We start from the raw sequence: 22322 nt of genomic DNA on the forward strand, positions 1-22322 counted from the left end.
CTTTCTGCATGCAATAGTTTCCAGGCTTCCCACTGATGTGGTATCCCTCCCTTTCTTTATACAGATATCATGCATTTCCCCAAGCACAAGCACCCTGAACATGGCTGGTTCCCAGGGCACACTTTGAAATTCTCAGAGGGAATTCCCTTCATTTGGTGGACACACAGACACAAACCGATACAATGAGTTGAGGTGTTTCTTTAACTGAGTGTTAGTACAGCTGGTGCATGAAAGAGAAAGTACATGGGATTAAAATAATCTTGGAAATATACCAGATATACCTGAAGGGAGGGAGCCAATCTTGGGGGGAAATGCCCCTGGGCATTCAAATCCTCATACTTGTATATAAAAATGCCTAATTTGGATTTTGAATTCTAAATTTCAGATTTTGGATACACTTCAATTTGCAGCCAAAGATAGGTTTTGGAAACTCAAATTCTTCCAAAATAATATATGCAATGTAAATTTCTGCCCCCAATTTTTAGTGTAAAAGGTTATCAGTCCTGTCTGTATCTTCCTCATTAGCTGCTATGTGTAGGAAACTAGAAGAGGGGGATGATACCAAAACCCGCAGAAGCAGAGAGAAGACGAGCAGCAGGGATTGAATAAAAGAAAGTCACAGTGATTATATTTGGTGATTAGCCAGGAGAACTTCAGAATGAGGAATGAGGGCACTGTACAAATGCACCACAACACAGGATCCACAAACAAGAACCCACTAGTTAATAAAGATCATTATTTGAGTCACCAGACAGGACATCACAGCAGATATCACAAAGGAAGGCAAGCTCCAGTCATGATCAGTGTTGGAAAAGATGGGACCATTTCTTTTTTCTTTACAAGTAACAGTGTTTTCATTAGAGAGATGGAAATCAAGTCACACATGTGACTGAGACATTTTCGGTGGCCTTTGCTCGGAGGAACAGGTAGCTTAGGAAAGTGTGTTGGAATAGAAGCTCAAACTCTCCGACACTGTCTTAGAGTCACTGCGGGAAGAGCCATTGGATGTCAGATCCACCGAGAGACGCTTCATTTTGCTGCTGTCCTCAAGGTCTTCCTCTGGGTTGCCAATGACAGAAGAGACTGTGGTTTCCATCCGGCTGACTTTGTACATGCTGCTCTGGGTCTGGAGGTACCGGGCTGATTTCATTTCCAGCCCTTCATACTTGCTAGCATTGATGAAAGGACACCACCGGAAAGCATGCTTGAACCCAATCCGGAACCTGAGAAGACAGACCAGAACAGCTGTGTTGCAGTAATGCATGTGCTGAAAGGAACATTGAGGACACATATTTAACTAGCATTTGACAAATAGCACCGTCTCACAGGTCCAGGCTTCACATCTGTATTCTGCAGGCTTCACATCTGTATTCTGCTATAAAATTATGCATGGGGTAGAAAATGTTGACAGAGAGAAATTTTTCTCTCTTTCTCACAATACTAGAACCAGGGGGCATTCATTGAAAATGCTGGGGGGAAGAATTAGGACTAATAAAAGGAAACACTTCTTCATGCAATGTGTGATTGGTGTTTGGAATGTGCTGCCACAGGAGATGGTGATGGCCACTAACCTGGATAGCTTTAAAAGGGGCTTGGACAGATTTATGGAGGAGAAGTCGATTTATGGCTACCAATCTTGATCCTCTTTGATCTGAGATTGCAAATGCCTTAACAGACCAGGTGATCTGGTGCAACAGCAGCAGCAGAAGGCCATTGCTTTCACATCCTGCATGTGAGCTCCCAAAGGCACCTGGTGGGCCACTGCGAGTAGCAGAGAGCTGGACTAGATGGACTTTGGTCTGATCCAGCTGGCTTGTTCTTATGTTCTTATGCATCTTAGATCTCGTTTTCCTTCCTTATACACACAAGGATATTCTCATATGTATGCTGTCTACCAAAAACAAAACCCAAAACTGAGCCTAAGCAATCAATACACAAAGCTGAATTGCCTATATATCCATTAAGCATACTTGCATAATTTCTCTTAATTTGCAGATTGATTCTGGGGGAAGGGCTAGAAGTTCCAGAGCTGTGCCCTTGATGACAAACATCTTATCCTGTCACCAAAGATCTTATTCAAATGTCTAGGATTTCAACAGACAATACTGACAACATAAACACGCTTTTAATTTAGCATATCTTCATTGCCGTGGGATAGAAGCGTGAGTCGTGCACTTCCAACGAAAGCGGAGATTCTCAGGAGTTGGCCTGCCCAGTTTCTGAGGAATTCTCGCTTCCCCAGAAGACAAGCAGTAGGAATCCTTTGTGCAAGCCTTGTGCTAGCCTGTTATCTGTTTCTCCTTTCATATGCTTACTTCCATTCCAAACAATAAATAAGCATTACTATAGACAGACCAAGGCAGCACATGCTGTTGGCCACCCACTGATTTTAATGGGGTCTAAGCAGCCTGATGAACCAAGGCCCGCAGCCTCAACCACAAACCTCACTGTGCCGGAAAACAAGATTAATAAGGTTCAACAGATACCCTGTTATCACTCCCACATTTAAAATCTGTAGCTTCAAATTTCAGAGTTCAAATTTTAATTTTTTTTATTTGTAGCCAAAAGCCAATCTGATTTGGCTTTCACAATTCATATGTATGAGTATATATATATGCAATTCTCCCAGAATGACAATCGACCTCCAGACCATAGAGATCAGTTGCCCTGGAGGAAATGGCAACTTTGGAGGTCAGACTATGACATCACATTCCCACTGAGCTCCCTTCCCTCACTGTCCTTCTCAGCCATGGCTCCCATTTCTCTAAGAATTTTCTAAGCCAAAGTTGGCAACCCTAATTATGACACCACCATATATTTTGAAGCTGTTGTAGTGTATTGAAGTGGTGATCCCTGAAATGGTACTCATGGGCTCACTAGTGTGTTTTCTGGTGCCCACTTCCTGCTTTCCCACAGTGTTTCTTGAAGTAGTCACTTCTTTTCTGTTGTAGCAGGAGATGCTTCAGAAGATCCCAAGAGGTATCAGTTGAGGTTTGCAGGCAGCATCCATTCAGAAACAGCTGCCTCCATCACAAATTTGGCTTAGAATGTCCCAAGTCTAGGCTTGTCAACCTCCAGTTGGGGCTTGGAGATCTCCTCCTGGCATTTTGACTGGAGAATATGGCAGCTTTGGAGGGTGGACTGTATTTCATCATGGCTCCTCCCCTTCCGAAACCCCATCCTTCCCAGGCTACACCCCAACGTTTCCAGGAATTTTCCAACTTGGAGTTGCCAACTATAGCCAACTCTCATCCTCCAACAGCTATTTTGTGATTGGTTCTGTTTCCTGCAGCGGCCATTTTGTAATGCTGTTCACTACCCTTTCTCAAAATTCTAGAAGTGACTAAATACATTTGGTCTCCACCCCCTCCCCGGGCACTAAAATATTTGAACTAATCAGGCCACAACAACAAAACAATCTTTTTTCAGTTTTAACTATATTGCAAGCAAACACTGTCCTTTACCTTTCGTTGAGACAACAGTAAATAATTGGGTTGTACATGGTGGAGCTCATGGCCAGCCATAAGATTCCTAAGTAGATCTGCTGAATATACTTTTGCTCATACCAGCCGATATTGATATATTGCAGGAGGAAGTAGATATGAAAGGGAAGCCAGCAGAAGGCAAAGGTGCACACCACGATGATCATCATCTTCACCACCTGTTGAAGAAGGACAGGCTTACATGGTAAAGACATCCAGCTGGTATCTAGAAATAGGAAAAACGAAGCCACTACAGCCTTGCTAGGCTCACAGTAGCCAGCAGGAGCCTGACAGAGAGCTTAACAGGAAAATCTTACTGTGCTAGGGTTGCCAGCTCTGGGTTGGAAAATACCTGGAGATAAGGGGGGTGGAGCCTGTGTTGGGGGTGGGGCTTGGAGAGAGGAGGAGCTTCAGTGGGGTATAAGGCCACAGAGTCCACCTTCCAAAGCAGCCATTTTCTCCAAGGGAACTGATCTCTGTTTCCTGGAGATCAGTTATTATCCCACATCTCCAGCCACCACCTGGAGGTTGGCAACTCGATATATGTGCTGAGAAACCCCTGACTCTTTGCTTTTGTAAATGGAATGCCCCCAATACATTTTCCATTTCCTGCACCCCCCTGCTGCAGCAAATGGGATTTAGATAAATATGGCCCAATGTGAAGTTTGGTCTATATAACTTGACTGGTTCTGATCGCATTTTTGAAACAGCTTGAAAAAAATGGACTTTTGGGACCATGTAAGGTGTGGGCACTGGGCACTGCCCCTGCTGTCCCATTGTCCCCAGGCAAACTAGCAACCTGACATTTCCTTAGAGTTATTCCTTTTAGACAGGTTTTCGTGCTCTTGTTTTTGTGAGCATGCCATTTGATCTCAGGTTCCTTTTAAAGTAATATTTTAAAACATTCACAATCTATCTATACTCTTTAAGGTCTTTAAGGTTATAGGGTACCAACTCAGCTGTGTTTATTCTATTAAAACCAAATGAACTGGGAGTTAAGGGATCTATTGCCAAGGTTTTGTGAAGTTTTGAGGGGCTGCAGTTCAATTGTAGAGCATTTGCTTTGCATGCCAAAACCCCCTAAAGTCAGCCCCAGCATCTCCAGTGAAAATAATCAGATAGTGAGCAATGTGAAAGTCCTCAGTTCTCTGAGACCCCAGAGAGCTGTGGCAAGTCAGAATAAAATACTGACCTTGACAGAACTTGCAGAATTAAGGAGAATTACTCCAGTCTAAGCCCACTCATTTCAATGAGCTTAGATTGGAGTAACTCTGCATAGGTTTCCACTGTTGGTCAGTTTCGTGTTTGTGCACATGAATGGTTTAATGGGAATAGATACAGCATCAATTGCGTTTAGGCCATGTTCTTGCAGTCCCAAGCTGCTCACATCCAAGGCAATGGGCAAAGACATCTGGACCTACATATCCCCCCGCCAAGTTGGGCAACAATGCAGCAGCAAGGCTTTCAGCGTATCACCAGATTAAGCAGTCATTCAACACCCCTGTCAGTGGGAGCCAGATGGAGTGAACACAGGGTGTTGAACACAGGAGTGCAGAACAACTAGTAGTTATAACAGAATAAGAGAGGCCGTTTCCGCACGGCCAAAAGCAGCGACGCGATGACGTCGCAAATTGCGACGCATCCCAAAAAAAGCGTTCACACAGACAGGCGGAGCTGCGGGCGTCCGCAGCCCCGCAGAAATGTGACGGTTCGCACGGAAGCGCTGCGGAAGCGGCGTCTCGCGATGTTGCGCCTGCGCACTTGCGAAGCCGTGCAGGCCCGACGCCATTTTTGACGACAGCTCCGTGGCGGCTGTTCGCACGAGTGCGGCGTCGATGCGTCACATGGGGAAAAAGAGTGGTTTTAAGCGTTTTCTGAATACACCGTCTTCGCGCCGGTTTAGCGTTTTCGCGACGGCGCGACTGCGCACCTCCGCCGCTGCGCGTGCGAACGCTCTCGCTCTGATGCTTCTTTTTCCGTTGCGACGACGTCATATTTTGCCCGTGCGGAAACGGCCAGAGATTCCCAGCGGAGGTTGGCTGTGTAAGCTAACTTTTAATTTAGAGAGGCAAAGTCCACCATTCCCTAGCTTACAGAAACAGTCAGCTGTTAAGCAGGATTGTTTCTGACTCCCAATAACCTCTTAGTAACTGTCTGGAAACCTCTTCTATAGAATATATGACACAGAACAGAATGGCTTTTTCCTGTTGGTTCCTACTCGGTTAGTTGCAGTCACATACCTTACGCTTGGCAGACTCCTGTTCATGGTAGCGGTCCGAAGAGTCCCCTGGTATCTCACTAGCCCATAGTGTAATGCCAACCATAGTGTAGGCGTAGCCTATCACTATGAGCGGTAAGACATAACTTAGCGCGGTCACAGAGAGGTGGTACCTGGAAGGAATGGAAGAGTGTCAAACTCTTGCTATAGTACAGACAAATGTCTTAGCTGGAGCATTTTTAGCCAAGTTTGCCTTGATCACAAGGATAAAGGCAGCATCAGATGCAACTCATCCATCTACTGTGAACAACAAATGTAACACTTTAGTTGTGGCTAAACACTCCGTATTCTTAATTTTCACAGAAGTCAAGGTCTTGCAAGAAGTTCCATTTTGGTCAAACTACCTGGGCTTTAAAGGGCATATTCAAAATACTGGTGTAGATATTTAAAGTACTATAGGTCTCAGTTGTCTCATAAGATCTGCCAGTGAGGCCCTGCTCTGAGGTCTTCCCTTTAGGGAGGTCTGGTTCTCAGCTCCCAGGAGCAGTGCCTTTTCGGGGGGGGGGGGGGGGTCAGAGTTGTGGAATGACCATCTGTGGTCTCCATTCACAGCCATGGGAAAATACTTTCACTTGTAGATCAGTGGAAATACATATTGCCTGATGTAGGTACAAATTTGGACATTTGCTGTTTTTCTATTTTTGTATAGCATTTTTCAGTTGATGCAAACTGTCTTGGGAACAGTTGTCTAGTTGAAAGGTAGTTTATAAATATTGCAAACAAATGCCAGGAGTGATTTTGATATGTTCTTTGCCTCAGTTTAGCACATTCAGTTTCCTACACAATCTCCCCCAGAATCAACAGCATCAAGATGCACAGGCAAAGCCTCTTTCTCAATACAAATCTTCAAACAGCCCAAACTGCTACAAAATCTTAATTCTAGGTTTTAAGAGCATTTTTGTAAAAGATCCACCTCCCCGATCAAGCTTTTCTCTTCCCAGGGAAGCTATTTCACAAAGTCACACACCCCTTTCCAATATTTTGATCTACATTTATGTGGCAGCAGATGGAACTCAGAAAGGAACTCGGAAATCTTCCCCAGTTCTCCTACCTAAGATCATTTTATCTGGAGAGTGCACCTGGGGTCTTGTACATATCATCTTGTGCTTTATCACTGACATACGCCCACTCTGGAGGAGTTCAGGATCATGAAAGTTCACCTAGCCACACAACTAGAGGCAACCAGTTCTTAACAGCCATCAATTCACTTTTGAGTGCTATTTAAATAAAATAATGTTCTCAGGGCAAACTTGATCAAGACTTGGCACAAAGGTTTTGTTAAGACTGCAATATGTCACCAGACATAGACAAACAGCCATCAGGGCTCGCCAGGGAACCTATATCTAGTGCCACGGTTCAGGTCTGAAGATGTTCGAAGAGGAAGAGTCTCTCTAAGTATATACAGGTAAATAAGGGTAAAAGCTGGGTCAGATTGGAAATTGCACTTGAAACCATAAGGCAGATGACAATGTATTCCTTGACATACATCACACACCAGAACCTGAGGAAGGAGACAAATGGTACTTAGTGGCATTGTTTCTTCTTCTTCCCTCCTTCCTGTTCCTTTACTTGGACTCTGTGCTGCTCAGAGAGGAGCTCCTGAACCAGCTCCCCCAGCCTCCTCTGCTTAAGTGCCCAGAAGCTGCCCATGAGCTCCAGATCACAAATGTGAAGATGGAAAGGGGGACAATGACCAGCTTGCCCTCCCTCGAAATGGAGCGACTTTTCTGAATGGAGCTGATGGAAAGCGTAGCTGGGTCTGCTTCTTCTTAATGCTCCATTGCTCCTGTGATGGAATGCTAGTATTAAACTGTCCAGAATCAAAAAGGGCCCCACTGACACCCAGAAATGCCTGCCAAGGAATGGGCGGGACAGTTCCTGCATGGATGGAGGAAGGCAGGGAGGAGTGGAAGACCCAATGAAAGCTTGACAGATGTTTGCTGCTATGCTTTCCCTTCACAGGCAGGGGAAAAAACCCATTACACTTTGCCTGCTTTTGCAAAATGCAGGGCTTATGGGATTTGTGGTGCAGGAAATTTGGGAGGAGGGAAAAGGTCTCTGCAAGCAAAACTTTGTCCCGATGGAAATGTTTGCTCCCTGTGAGGGAGATCACAATTGCACAATAGGCTTCTGACACAAAAATCCAATGTTCAAATGCTGTAATTTTAAGGTCTTGAATGAGATTCTTAGTACTGAAGCAAATCAATCTGCCAGCTATACAGGTTTGCTTAGAAAATAGATGTGAATTAGTCCTACAAAAACAGGGCCTTGCAAGCAGTTGTGCTTTTAAGGTGGTTGCCAAAAAGTCTAACAAGAATAGCTGGGTTCCCTGGGGGAAAATAAATATTTCGGTCAAACTCAGGTTCCCCTGTTTTTAACAGATTCTAGACCATTCTGGAAATGCAGGGAAGGCTCCAGGGTGTGTATTTTTGCTTATCTTAGCTTGCCACCGAGATCTTGGAGCATAACAATATTTTTTTTAAAATTTCCCTCATGAGATCATTTCCTTATTTCTGTGGAGAAGCAATTCCATGAGGAGAAAGTTAAAAACACACACATCGTTATTTGATTTCATCTGAGATGGCCAGATTTGTATGAATGTGTGAGAGAGAAGGAATTGGGTCTATCAACCCCTCCTCCCTAACAGGTCACGCATGAGGTACGGGCATGGGATGATTGCAAAGGGAGTTATAGAAAACTATCGGGAATCAACCATCAAGTCTAGACTTTTGGCAGAGTGGAACACACTTATCATCTTTTCGAAATTCATTGTCTCACCCTCTCCCTCGACTTATTTTTTGTTTGAATATAAAACTGCATCCAGCCCTTGCCTTGGGGCTAACTGCTGGATTCTCTTCCCAGTCTTGCTCAAAACTAGGAGGTCCTGTGCCCAGTTCCACCCAAACCAGTTGGCACTGCCCTAAATCCAGTAGTGGGATTCAAATAATTTAACAACCGGTTCCGGTGGTGGGATTCAAATAATTTAACAATTGGTTGTGGTGGGTTTTCTGGGCTGTGTGGCCGTGGTCTGGTGGATCTTGTTCCTAACGTTTCGCCTGCATCTGTGGCTGGCATCTTCAGAGGTGTACCACAGAGGTTGTTTAACAACCAGTTGTTTACACGCACCATTTTAACAAACGCTTCTGCCAGAGTGGTGCGAACCTGGTGAATCCCACCACTGCTTAAATCCTACCTAAATGGCAGCATTTTTTGAGCAGAGCAAAAGCCAGACCTACATCTGGTGCCCAAAGATACCTGGAGTAAGAAAAGAAACAGTGGGTCCATAACATCAACAGAATTTTAGATTCGGTGTAATTGGAATCATTCTGGTTCTCTCATAATTAAAAGAGAAGAATTTAGCCAATGACACGTTGAGCGGAGAGCTCTTGCCTGGCGTCGGAACTTGAAAAGCTTCTTGTGCTTTGACAGTCGGTGTCTGACTTGAGGCACTGCAACTCGCCTGGAATGGCAATGAGCAGTTTTCAGATACAGGGAGAGCACCCAGGGAAATATCTCGAGTTGCTGGCTGGCAAGCAAAACAGGCCCTCCTGAGTTTATTTTATTTCGTACGGGTGAGTTTTTTTAAAAAAAATGTTTAACCAGTGCTTTCTTTTGCTCTTCTTTGAAAAGGAATTTCTAGAAGCAGGTTACAGTAATTAAGCAAAACATCCGAGTGGAATAAACACTAAAAATGTCACAAAATAATAATCTTCGAAGATGTCTGCTATAACACGGTCCTGGGCTGGCAAATAGCTTGCAGCTGGTGTATAAAGAAATATGTATCTTCCTAAATTGGGGTCCCTGATCTTTTTGAGCTTGTGGGCATATTAGGAATTCTGACATGGGATGGTGGCCACAGTAACAAAAAGGCTGCTCCAAGAGGTGGAGCAAGCCACAGAAATTATTGGCACAGGTTAACCTCAGTAATACAGGGTAGATCCTTTTGGTCGCAACTGTTGCCAAAGCAACATTTTAAAAAATCTGCATAGTCAATTGAATCTGCAACCATCACTCAGAAGCCTTGCAGTGCAAAAGTCCTACCTGGCCCCTCCCATTTCCTAAAAACACTTGGCAGGCACTACAAAAGGTGCTGGCAGGTACCATGGCCCCAATGTGCACAAAGTTGGGGACCCCTGTCTGAGCGAATACGTGAGATTTACATTTTCTACTTTATAGGAAGATAACAAATATTTCTTTACCAAGTTGGCCTATTCCTAACCGGGCTTGTTTGCACTCACATTTTTTTGTCCTGAGTGGTGGTATGATAAAATGTCTGTCAGGAAATGGAGGTAGATTCACAAATTGGGTGGTTTAAATGCTTAATTTGCACTCCATCATTGCCCAGAGGTTAGGCTAAAACTGTTTCAAACAAAGCAGTCAAGAACACAGATGGCCCCACTGAGAATATGTTCTGAAAGCAACTGATGTAACACAAACTAGCAAGTCTGAGGCTGATTATTTCCTGGTGCTCTGCCCCGCAACGAAGGTAAATTTCCTCTGGGGCAGAGATTTTTGTACTGACATGATCCCACTTGTGGTGCCAAAGATCTTGGAAGTCCTATGGTTAGTGATAGTGGGAAAACCCCAATGTTTCCATCTTGAGCTATGGTTTTGGTCCTTCTGGGTTGCTGCCCTGTCTAGTGCAAGACTGAAGCATTTTTGATCCCTTTAATATAAGGAATATCAATATTACTAAAAGGGCTAAAAAAAAGCCAGCAATCTTCAATCTTGCATTGGACGGGGGAGTAACCCAGAAAGGGGGGGGCAGGCAACCTGTGCAAGTAAGCAGTGGGGCACCTCCTTGTGGGTAAATATGGAAATGTGAGGAGGCCCCACTGCGAAGCCACTGGGACGAGGAACATCATGGGAAGTGCTTCAGGTGTAACGAGCCTGAGTCTAGTCAATATTTGGATGGGAAACCTCTTCAAAACAGTTTTTCACCTTGAGGTCCTTGAAGGGGAAAAAAGCTCAATAAAAATGAAATAGATATTCTGGCTAGGGATGTGCTGTCAGGGAAATAATACCCTTGAGAAGTTAATAGCTGTCAGTCCTAAGAAACAATAAGGGTTTCTGAGAAGCAAAGGAGAGACAGAAAACAAGACCCTTGGGATATTTTTCCAAGAGGAAATCTGGGGACAAAGAAAACAAAAGAAGTGGAATCCTTTTGTTAGGAGAAATGAAATTATTCGTCGCAGGGAAGGATAGGAGTCCATGTGAGATAGGAAACCTCTTTGGTCTTTGGAGGCTACCTATTTTGAGGGAAATGGAAATGGAAGCATATTTATCTACCGGTACTAATCTTTTTCCTTCCTTCAGTAGGGATAAGTTAGATTTAGTACAAGAAGCAAATATTTAGTCCCCATTTATTTCATGCCTTGTATGAGTATTTCAAGAAATCACTCGTTTTTAATTAGAAGCAAACGTTTATTTTTTTCCCCATTAATGGCCATTGAACTGTAGTGATTGTGCTCCCATATAAAACCCTGACATAGTATATGGTATGCTAACAAAAGAGAAAAGTGGGGGACACCCCCCTAGAGTTTTAATTAGTAAGATAGCTACTCCTCAGAACTGGGCTTGCCAACCTCAAGGTGGAGACTGGAGATCTCCCAGAATTATTGCTGGACTGCAACTGACAGATATCAGTTCCCTTGGAGAAAATAGCTGCTTTGGGGGGTGGTCTTCCTGGGATCTGCCCCCAAATTTCCAGGTGTTTCCTAAGCAGGTGATGACAACCCTATTCAGAACTGGCCCTGCACTCAGAATAAGTAGAGGTGGGTGGCCAGGCTTTAAATAAAGAGTGGTTTAGAGCATCTCAGAAGAACTCTTTTCTGGGGTGATGGAGAGAAGCTGGAATGGAGTCATTGAGGGCCACTAACCGGAGATCTTGATCATCTGGGCCAGGGGTAGGGAACCTGCGGCTCTCCAGATGTTCAGGAACTACAATTCCCATCAGCCCCTACCAGCATGGCCAATTGGCCATGCTGGTAGGGGCTGATGGGAATTGTAGTTCCTGAACATCTGGAGAGCCGCAGGTTCCCTACCCCTGATCTGGGCCCTTCTTTGGAGAAGCAAAAAGAGTGCATGCTTCATTCACAACAGAGATCAAACTAGATCTCCTGCCTTTTTCAACACAGAAACTTGATAGCAGCTGCTAAAGTTCCCAGCTCCTGGTGGGAAATACCTAGAGATCTGGGGGTAGAGCCTGAGAAGGGTGGGGCTTGGGGACCATAGTGGGATATAATACCATACAGCCCACCCTCTACATCAGCCATTTTCTGCAGGGGAACTGATATGTGTCGTCTGGAGGTCAGCTGTAATTCTGGGAGGTCTCCAGACCTCAATGGGAGACTGGCAGCCCTATCAGCTGTTGCAATAGGATTAATTCAAGGCATCCCCCCCCCCCACCCCAATTTGTTCCCCTGATTTCAGACATTTTTCTCCCTACACCCAGAAGCTGCTATTTGCTTTGAAGGGAAAATGTATGCATATCTTTTATACCCTGGGGCTGTTTTCGCTTGGTGGGTGGGGAGCAGTGAGAGCTGGTCACATGGGAGATGCATTGAAAGATCTCCTACTGCCTCATCATCATTTTGACCCTCAGGAACAGCTATCTTAAGAGTTTCTGTGCTCTTTATACAGATAGCTGTCAAGCTGGCCCAGAGTTCTCTTGATGGAAGGATGAATGTGGGCCATAATTGGCCATCCTCTATAACGCTGCTAATCATTTTCAAGGGCAGAGGGTGTCCTCTACATTTTACATAATGGAAAAAAGACATTGAATGGGAAGGAAGGCACAGTTAGTGTTTTCAGCAGCAATGTGGGTTATCCGCTTTGGATATAATTGAACAGATGCTTCCCCTAGACAAACCGGGCTGAAATAAATGAGATGGTAGAAGATCACCTTTGCAGTGGGTCTGGGTTCAGTGGCAGAGCGCGTGCTTTGCATATAGAAGGTTCCGGGGCAAAATACAGAGCGAGAGATGCCTTGGACTTTATATGTTCATGCTGTTGCCTGCTTCTCCCTGTTCATTTAATGGTCGCTTGCTTGCCAAGAAGATGTTCCTGGTAAGTTGCGATGCTTTGTAAGCACGCTTAATCAGCCAGCGGAAATGTTGGGAGCCAAATATTGATGGGAAGAGAGAGAAACTTTCACAGCCCATGCAGACCCAAAACATTGGTTTTGTTTTTTACTTGCAGTTCTTTAGTTCCACCGACAGCTACTTTTAGCTTTTGGCACACACGTTCTTTTGGGCAGGGGGCCACATTTGATATGTGCAGCTGCATGTACAGAAATGAACACCCCTAGGAGTGCTGCCTTCTCTCATGCACGCCCTTCTGGGCACCAAGGTCACTGGGGAGAAGGCTGTGCTCCAAGCGCTCTGGCCTTCAGAGGTACAAACAGCTTGCTTTTTTCAATTGTGCTGCTGCTTTGCCTGATTTTTGGTGTGACATTTACTAGTTCAAAAGAGCAAAGCTCTCAGTGAAAGTCAGGCTACCCCTTATGAGAAAACCACGTTTTTTCACCAATGATAGTGATTTGCTTGACCGTGCACAAACATTCTGCCTTGCAAGCATCGTACCTATGTGTCACATCTTCTGACAGACTGTCACTTTAAAAAAGGTAGCCTTCCAATTGGCAGTGCAATTCCTCTCTTTTCATGACAGTAATTGCAGAGGGAAGGGGGATCATGGTAGGCTTCACTTTGCAGGTCCACTTCTTTAAAGTGACAGTGCTTTGAATGAGGATATCAGCACAGCAAACAGTGGTGCTCTTGGCAAAAGGCTTTCCCAAAGGGAACAGGCACATGGGAGGGATCACACTGTTCGCTGTGCTGTACAATGGCATGGCAGGTGCCGTAGTCCCATTCTGCTACATCAGCAAGATGAGGAGGCAAGAGGAGATGTGTCAGAGGATGGGTCAGAGGAAACAAGCAAACTGTTCTTGCTGCTGGTTGTGGTGGGTTTTCCGGGCTGCGTGGCCGTGGTATGGTAGGATTTGTTCCTAATGTTTCGCCTGCATCTGTGGCTGGCATCTTCAGAGGTGTATCCCGGAGAGACGTCTGTTACACACTGTGTCTTCTCTCTGTGATATACCTCTGAAGATGCCAGTCACAGACGCAGGCGAAACATTAGGAACAAGATCTACTAGACCACAGCCACGCAGCCTGGAAAACCCACCAGAACCAGTTGAATCTGGTTGTGAAAGCCTTCGACAATACATTGTTCTTGCTGCCTTCCCCTCACCTGCCCGTCAGACATGGAGAAAATATGCAGGATTAGCCTTGCAATGGCGAACAAAAAGAACCGGCTGCACCAGGGTAGAAACTTTTGATTTCTGAGCTGGCATCATATGTTCCCTGTTCAGTGTTCTGCATGCATATGAATACAACAACAAACACTTAAGGAAAACTATTTTTTAAAAAAATTGCTGGTTAACGAAGCAGGGGCAGGAAAACTGATTTTAATCTGCCTAACTCTGAAAGAGCAGCAGAATACTGAAGGGAGCTGGGTAGGCTGGAAGAATGCATTATTTATTTACTTACTTCATTTATATGCTGCCTTTCTCTCCAATGGGCAGCCAAGGTGGCTTACATCCTGATCTTCGCCTCCATTTTATTCTCACAACAACTCTGTGAGGTAAGTTAGACTAAGAGTGTGGGAGTGGCCCAAGGCCATCCTGCCAGCTTGTAGGGCAGAAGGTCTCCCGGATCCTAGTTCGAAACTCTGGTTAATTGCAGTAGCTTCTCTATGAGACTCCTTACATTGTTTGTGGCTTCCCAAAAGAGCACAAAACTGTACATGGGCGATGGGATGACAAGCATTTTTTTAATAAAAAAATATATGTTACGTGATATGTTTGACACTGCAGGAATTCGCTGCTCAGCTGTCTTTAGTGATGTCTGCTTGTACGAAATTATTACCTTGAGAAGTGATTTGGCCAGAACTGATGGGCAATTAAATGTGAAAAATAAATGTCAGTAATGGTGTCTGACAATGAGGAGCTCTTCGCACTAGAAGAAAGGCAATATTTTTCTATTCGGGTTTTTTTTTCCAATATGAAAAGAGAACCCACTTAAATGCTTCTCGATTCTTTCATCTAAGATTTAATCTAAATGATTTCTAAGCATTAAGCCTTCTTGAAAACCTCTGGTGTAGGCAAGAGGATGGTTTAGTATCCATTTGGCTAGAATGGATTCATCTGTCGGGTGGGATTCATGAAGTAGTGACAGTACTTTTTTCTGGCTAGGTCTGCTTTACTATCCTCTGGGATCTGAAGCTCCTGGAAAATTGAGGCAGATTCTAACATGAGTTTGACTGCGTCTCATCAAGAATAGATCAATGACTGTGTCACATTTGGCTCATAATCCATTCTTCACAGGGATAAATATGCCAAAAAGTATTTCATGCCAAACAGATGTTATTTTGGTCTTAGAAGCTCTCTGGAGGGCCCTTGCAGTGTTGTTGTGAGGTTCAGTGTGGAAGGGAGAACCATGCACCCTGCTCTGAACTCTTTGTAAGATAGGTGATTGACAAAAGTGATTGACAGATACCAATAGAAGACTGGCAGACCACACATACTGTTGTTTGCAGCTTTGGGGGCTTTTTGATGGTTTCCAAGGTTCACTGGACAAAGCAGTGAGAACCACAGCTGGAGATATTCCCGGAAGTCTGTTGGGCCTGGGCCTTGGCCATATTCAGCTTTAGACATGCAAAAACACCCTATTGTACGGGGCCTGGAATAGGGATGTTAACCTCCAGGTAAAACCTAGTGATCCCCCAGAATTACACTCCATCTCTGGAAGACAGTGATCAGTTCTGCTCAGGAAAATGGATGCTTTGGAGGGTGGACTTCTTGGCATTGGACCCCATTAAGGTCCCTGTTCTTTCCAGTCTCCACCCCCAAAACTCCAAGAGTTTCCCAGCTTGGATCTGGCAACTTCCTCCTCTACCACACCTCCTCAGTGGGATATAAGTCCAAACTACTCGTCGTCTTCGTCTTCGTCTTCGTCTTCGTCTTCGTCTTCGTCTTCGTCTTCGTCTTCGTCTTCTTCTTCTTCTTCTTCATCATCATCATCATCATCTTCTCCTCCTTCTCCTCCTCCTCCTCCTCCTCCTCCCCCCACCCCCAGCTGGTGGCCAGGAGAACCTTGCAACTCTGGCCTGGAAGTTGCGCCGACCAGACTCCATGTCAATAGATGGTAATCAAAGTAGGTGACTTTTCCTGGCATTGAATGCAATTGGAACTTGCTTCTGCACTTGGTTTAAAGAACAGAGATGGAACCATTAAAAGTTGCCACCCTTTCCTTCCTAATAATAAACTTCTAATTACCCCTGACTGTGAGCGCCATACAGCCTTGCCTTCTCCTCTTCACCGAGTCCCCCTCCTTGCCACCATCCCTGGAAAAGTGGGGGCTGAGTGCATGCCATGGGTTCATTGGGTGGGTGGTGGAAAAAGGCCCTGGGGCTCAAACAAATCCAAGGTGACCAAAGATTCTTTGTTATTTTTATATTGAGATATCAATATATTGATATAATTCGAAGGCTGGTGCATTTCGGTGAAGCCTTTGTGGTTGAGGGCGGTTTTTTGCTTTCCACTTGCTGGCTACCAAAAGATGCATTCTCTTGTGGCAGAGATCACAAGATATGGCTGTCCACCCAAGGGCCACAGGGGGGGAGGGGCAGTTGGGGAAAAGCAGAACATGGAGGAAGCAGGAAGGAGTCAGTCACAGGGAATGGAGCAAGGAGTAGATGGTATTGCAAGGGAGGAGGAGAGGTGGCGCTAGATAGACTGGAGGTGGGTGAAGGGAACATGTCTGGGGCAAAGCCATGCTCACTGACAAATCTCTCCCACTTGGCCGGAGAAAAAAAATTAAACTTGTGCTTATAGTGGTGTCTCTTGACACGGAGAAACTAGAAAGCAAAAAGGGGACTCAGGGAAATATGTCTGTACAAGAAATCTTGCCCTGACAGACATTTGTCTCTGCAGTGTGGCAGACACCTTGTGCATAATCAATCTCCCTGGGAGAGAAACCAACCCTTCTTTTCCAGTCAGTGGGGCCAAGATAGGTATTGAGTTGCAATTGAGCTACAACTACATTACACAGCTGCTCTTGCAGCTTAGAGCACATTCTCCTTTGGATTACGAGAGCCAAAGGCCTTCAAGCACGCACTGGAAGGAAGCTACTCATATTCTGAACATTTGCACAGGAGAAAAAAAAACAGCCCAATCAAAAGTGTCACCTTACCTTTGTGTCTGCTTTAAAGAGATTTCAGCAAGCGATAACAAAGCCCAGATCCCCTCCACCAACAAAAATATTTGCAACCTACAGAACAGAGCTCCCCAGCGTGGTGCTTGTGGGGACCATGGTGCTTGCTAGATGTTTTTAGGAAATGAGTGAGGGTAGATAGGGGTTTTGCCCAGAATGGCTTCTAATTGAATATTGGAGATCTGATTGGCTGAACAGATTTTTTAAAATGTTGCTTTGGCAGCAGCTGCCTCCACTCCTTGTGATAGAGAAATATGGAGCATAAATTATTCTTCTGTTTGGGGTCCACAACTACCATTTTGGGATTCAGATTTGGGGTTCCCCCCTTCCAGGATTCTAGAAATATTTGAATTCCATTATTTCTTGTGGATCACTTTTTCAGAGGGGCCAAAGAGCTGCTTTTCAGCCAAATAATGCTGAACTTGTAGAGGACCTAATGCTGCCTGTCCACTAAAAGTCCCTTCCCCTACATTTAAAGCTAACTGGACCAAGGGTTACATTTCTAAAGGCTGTTAAACATGGTGTGCTCAGCTGCTCTCTTTGCCTCCACTGTTTCCTATGGGCAAAAATATTCAAAAAATGCAATAGCTAGAGTAGGGGTGGCCAACCTATGGTGTTCCAGATGTTCATGAACAACAATTCCCATCAGCCTCTGCTGCTGCCATGCTGGCAGGGACTGATGGGAATTGTAGTACATGAACATCTGGAGCACCATAGGTTGGCCACCCCTGCACAAGAGCAACTGCTGGCCCAAATTCTCCATGTATAAAAAGAACCAACAAAAACCAACAGAACCAATGTCAAATCCGAGAATCCAAGCCAAACCAACCTTGTGTTTTTTTAACACCTCAAAACCCTCATCTATATAGTTATTAAAACCTAACCTGAAGTTTTCTTTTAAAAAAACCAACAGGAACATCCCAAAATTCCACAAAACTATTCTCCGAGAACACAACACAGAAAGCACTTTAAAATAGTTACAGCAGAACAACTGCAGAACAACTGCAACATAGGAACCAGAAAGATTCACAGTCAAGTCGCACAGATGGCATTTTAACTTAGGCTCATTCCGCACACGCAAAATAATGCACTTTCAAGCTGCTTTCACAACTGTTTTTGCCATTCCGCACAGCTTCAAAGAGCCCTGAAAGCAGCTTGAAAGTGCATTATTCTGCGTGTGCGGAATGAGCCATAGAAGTGAATAGTGATTTCCCTAGAATGGGAATAGTGATTTCCTTAGAATGGGAATAGTGATTTCCTTAGAATGGGAATAGTGATTTACTAGGGATTACAAATACTAGAAGACTGAAACGGTCTCTCAAAAACAGAAGCCACTGAACTATATGCATATGTGTGACCAATAAGCTTCTCATAAGCAAACCTTAATCACTCTATTTAGAGATTACTGAAAATGCATCATAAACAAGGTTATGGAGAAGAATGCAGAAATGAGATCAAAGTTTCAGGCAATCAGGCTGTCGTGTGATTTTCCTATTCATTACCCAAAATACAGTTTTATTTTAATCCATTTTCATACAAACTCCTTGGCACAGCTCTGGTCATTAATCCATTTATCCTAATTGAAATGGTCCTAAATAAGGAACTGTCAGGAACAAAATTCAGTAGGATTACACTCTCGTAGATCTGCCAAATGTAAGTTAAATTCTGTGTTTCATGCTTTTTTAAAAAAAAAAAGTTTTCAAAGGTGGAGACAGAAATACAGCCGAGCATCATTTAACCACATAGTTTAGTATTTACAAAATGGCAAACGATGGATCAACCTGGATGTTTATTTTTCATTTTACAGTTGAAAATGGAGAAAAACCAGCTTCACTGAGCATGCTGTAATCTGTGGTGGTGTTTGCTTTACATTCTGAAACCATCTAATCAGCTAAAAATAATTGGGCTTGATTAGACTCCAGTGTGAAAAAACAAGGAAGTAAAGTTTAAAAGCAGGATGCTAAAGAACAGAATAGGCAAGGAAATGCTGAAAGGCAGCTCATCAGAAGTGATACATAGACACGTTTCACTTTTCACATACGAAGTGAATGACTTCCTTATTTCAAAGGAATTAGAACATGGCAGCCTCTTGACAGGGTGAAATCTTAATGAGGAAGAAACTGGCTCGGCTCCATGACCCTGACCTGTTCACTGGACTTGCTGCTGTAGTTTTGCAGGGTTTGTTTTGTGTAGTAAACCCGCTTCTAATTGTCAGTGAGAATAATAAGTACCACACTGTCAAAGCCTTTCTAGGAGAAAGTCTGGTGAAGGCTGCTATGGCTGTCCTGACAAGGGCTGCCCTGGAAAATCCTCACAATTAGGGGTAAACTAGATGAGACTGTGAAATGTCTGCAACTAAATTTCTCTCTTGTACAAAAAGCTTTAAAATAGATGAAGGCAGGGATGTCATTAAACAAGCAATATATCCTTCCTGTGTTGCAGTTTTCATGTGCTGGAATTTGATCCAAATGCATTTGATCCAAATGCATTTTCATATTACAGTACCATTCTCTGGGCTTTTGTTTCAAAATCATATCTGCAGCAAATTCTTAGTGGGGGGGGGGGTTGGGTGGTGAGCTTGAATATCCCCTCCTATTGCTTGGGGTAGAGATTTTGTAAGACGTGGAACAGCCACATGCTCCATTTATAGCAAGGAGATTAACCCCAATAAAATATACAAACTAGATGTGAAGGTCTTGCTTGTTGAAAAGCCGGTGGCCTCCAGAATTGTCTTTAGCTGATGGGATGCAGCATGACAGAAATGAAAAAGGCTGAGGGGAATTTGAAACAAGGTCACAGGAAACAAAAACAACCCCTTGCTGTGGAGTCCCCTTCCGCTCTGTGTTAAGTGCTATCTAAACAGGATGGGCACTGTGAAATTGGAAGCATCTTCTGGGAGATAGCAAGGCATTGTGGCCTACAATCTCTTGCTAGGAGTGCCAACTGGTCTAGAGGGAAATGTTCTATCCCGGTTAACAGAGGCTTGATCTGTAGAAATGGACAATTGAGGCTTATCTTCTGTGAAATAACATCTCCTTTAGCCTTTCTGGGCCAGTTGGCAACCCTGTGCTCTGCATCTGTTCAATCAAAATGCAAGGAGACATTCCTGTGTAGGAGACTGGTTGTTTTTTTCCTCCAAATTCTGACTTCTTCACAGTTAAATATTAAAACATGCACACACCTGTTAACCGAGTAGTGTTTTGTTTTCATCAAAATGGAAAGTCTTTGACTGCTGAAATAAGATTTGGGCTCTGTAACGAACTAGCAAAGTCCAGGCCAAAGTAACCAATCTCAGTTCTTTTTTGTGCTGGCAGTAATAGTCAGATACAAGCAATGCGAGGTCTGAGAGTCTCAGACCTCGGATAGTAGATTTTACACAGTGGCATTTCATGTTCCCGCCAATACAGAATAAACAAAGCTTAGGCCCTTTCCGCATGGGCCGTATACAGTGCCCTAGGGATGGCAAAAACGCTGTCCCTAGGGAGCTGTTCGCACGGGGGACCCAGCTGCTTCGCAGCCGCGCCAACCTCGCTCCTCCCCAGCGGCGCAAAGCCGCCATTTTCCCACCTCGCTCCCCGAGCGAGGTTTTTGGAAAACGGCGGCTTCCAGCCGCTGCTGTGTGAACGGCAGCAGCTGGAAGGCACCATCCCTCCCCCCTTTCCCGATTGACTTCCCTTCCCTGTGACTGTCCAGCGCGTTGCCAAGGCCTGGGGACATGCCCCCCCCTGCGTGTCCCCTGGCCTAGGCGACGCACCAGACGGTCGCAGAGAAGATACGTCGATCAGGCGAAGAATGATTGCGTACCGTGTTTCTCTGAAAATAAGACTGTGTCTTATATTAATTTTTGCTCCCAAAGATGTGCTATGTCTTATTTTCAGGGGATGTCTTATTTTTCCGCTCCACAGCTGCATGCTCTGGTGTTCTGTTCGATGGGCTTGCTCCCAAAGAAAAACTTGGCTACGTCTTACTTTCAGGGGATGTTTTATATTTAGCACTTCAGCAAAACCTCTACTACGTCTTATTCTCAGGGGATGTCTTATTTTTGGAGAAACAGGATATCCCCCCCCCCCCCACACACACACACCAAGTTTCAAACTGGGCTGTGGAAAATAGAACAATTAAAAACAAGCCACTTTTAAAATTAGGTTTTTCTTTCCTTAGTAAGTCAAATTTTGTGCTATCTCCACAGCTTCCAGAAACAAATATCAGACTTGCAATATGTGAATTATTCATAAGGGAAATGGATTTTCCAACGTCTAGGATAAGGTATCAAAGTTTCCAGTATGCTTGAGTCTTGGCATCTTTTACATAGCAAATGCTTATCTTGGGATTCCATGTAACAAATTGCTTGTTCTGACTTAAAAAGCCAAGAGTAAGGAAAAAATGTCCACATAAAAACAAATAAGCGTCCACGTTTTCCTGAAGAGAGTGTGTGTGTATGTGTGTGTGTGTGTTGGGGGGAAGCATGGGGACTCATTACATTCCCACCAATGATTAGGTGATAGAACTCAGTTTGGCTTTTTTGACTTGCAAGTATATAATCAAAAATCATTTTCCAATTTGAAAAAAATATAAAGATATCTTTGCTTTTCTGCTGCTTTTACCCTTACAGATAGAACTGAAGAAGGGGTGAGAAATACTCCTTTTTTACAGAGATTACCTGAGTTGGATTCTTTCTTCCTCTGCCCTGGATTCTATGACTCTCTCCTACCAACACAAAACAGTTTACCTAATTCCTGTGCCATCTTCCATTTGTTCTGGCCAATGAGAGAAGGAACAGCTTTGAAGCAACTAGTGGCTCCATTTGTGTTTTCTGACTGTATCCAGCTTTTATAAACAATTTTAAGGGAAAATTTAAATTACTATTTTGTGAATTTCCAAATTATTGAAAATCAACGAATATAGTGCTACAACATATAAGGCTAGATCCAGTGGTGGGATTCAAATAATTTAACAACCGGTTGTTTACAAACGCCATTTTAACAAACGGTTCTGTCAAACTGGTGCGAACCTGCTGAATCCCACCACTGGTTAGATCCTGTGATTCTTTCTGCTAACTTGAATCCTGTGATTCTCCTCCTGTCTTCCTTCAGCAGCCAAACTACCTCCAATGCCAAATAACTTTTTTCTGATAAGGTCTTCTAACAAAGCGATGTTAGGTTGTAGTATCAAAATTACACCGGCTCATTACCTTCAGCTCCCACAAGATTATCAGAACAGATGCATTCTAATAAGTATGGCCCCTTCCGCACACACAAAATAATGCGTTTTTAAACCACTTTCACAACTGTT

At 44.1% G+C, this 22322-nt stretch overlaps 1 protein-coding gene across 1 annotated transcript in view; it reads right to left on the minus strand.

The window, feature by feature from the left end:
• Positions 1-601: 601 nt before the first annotated feature.
• LOC125442190 (substance-P receptor-like) overlaps positions 602-22322 on the minus strand; it is a 62534-nt gene continuing 40813 nt past the window's right edge. The window contains exons 3-5 of the mRNA XM_048513386.1: positions 5723-5873; positions 3465-3661; positions 602-1223 (exon numbers count right to left, since the gene is read on the minus strand). Coding sequence (XP_048369343.1) covers positions 932-1223; positions 3465-3661; positions 5723-5873 — 640 coding nt within the window. The 3' untranslated portion in view covers positions 602-931. The remainder of the gene's footprint in view (positions 1224-3464; positions 3662-5722; positions 5874-22322) is intronic.

This window comes from Sphaerodactylus townsendi, linkage group LG12 (genome assembly GCF_021028975.2).
Source record: "Sphaerodactylus townsendi isolate TG3544 linkage group LG12, MPM_Stown_v2.3, whole genome shotgun sequence".
Classification (NCBI taxonomy): Eukaryota; Metazoa; Chordata; class Lepidosauria; order Squamata; family Sphaerodactylidae; genus Sphaerodactylus; species Sphaerodactylus townsendi.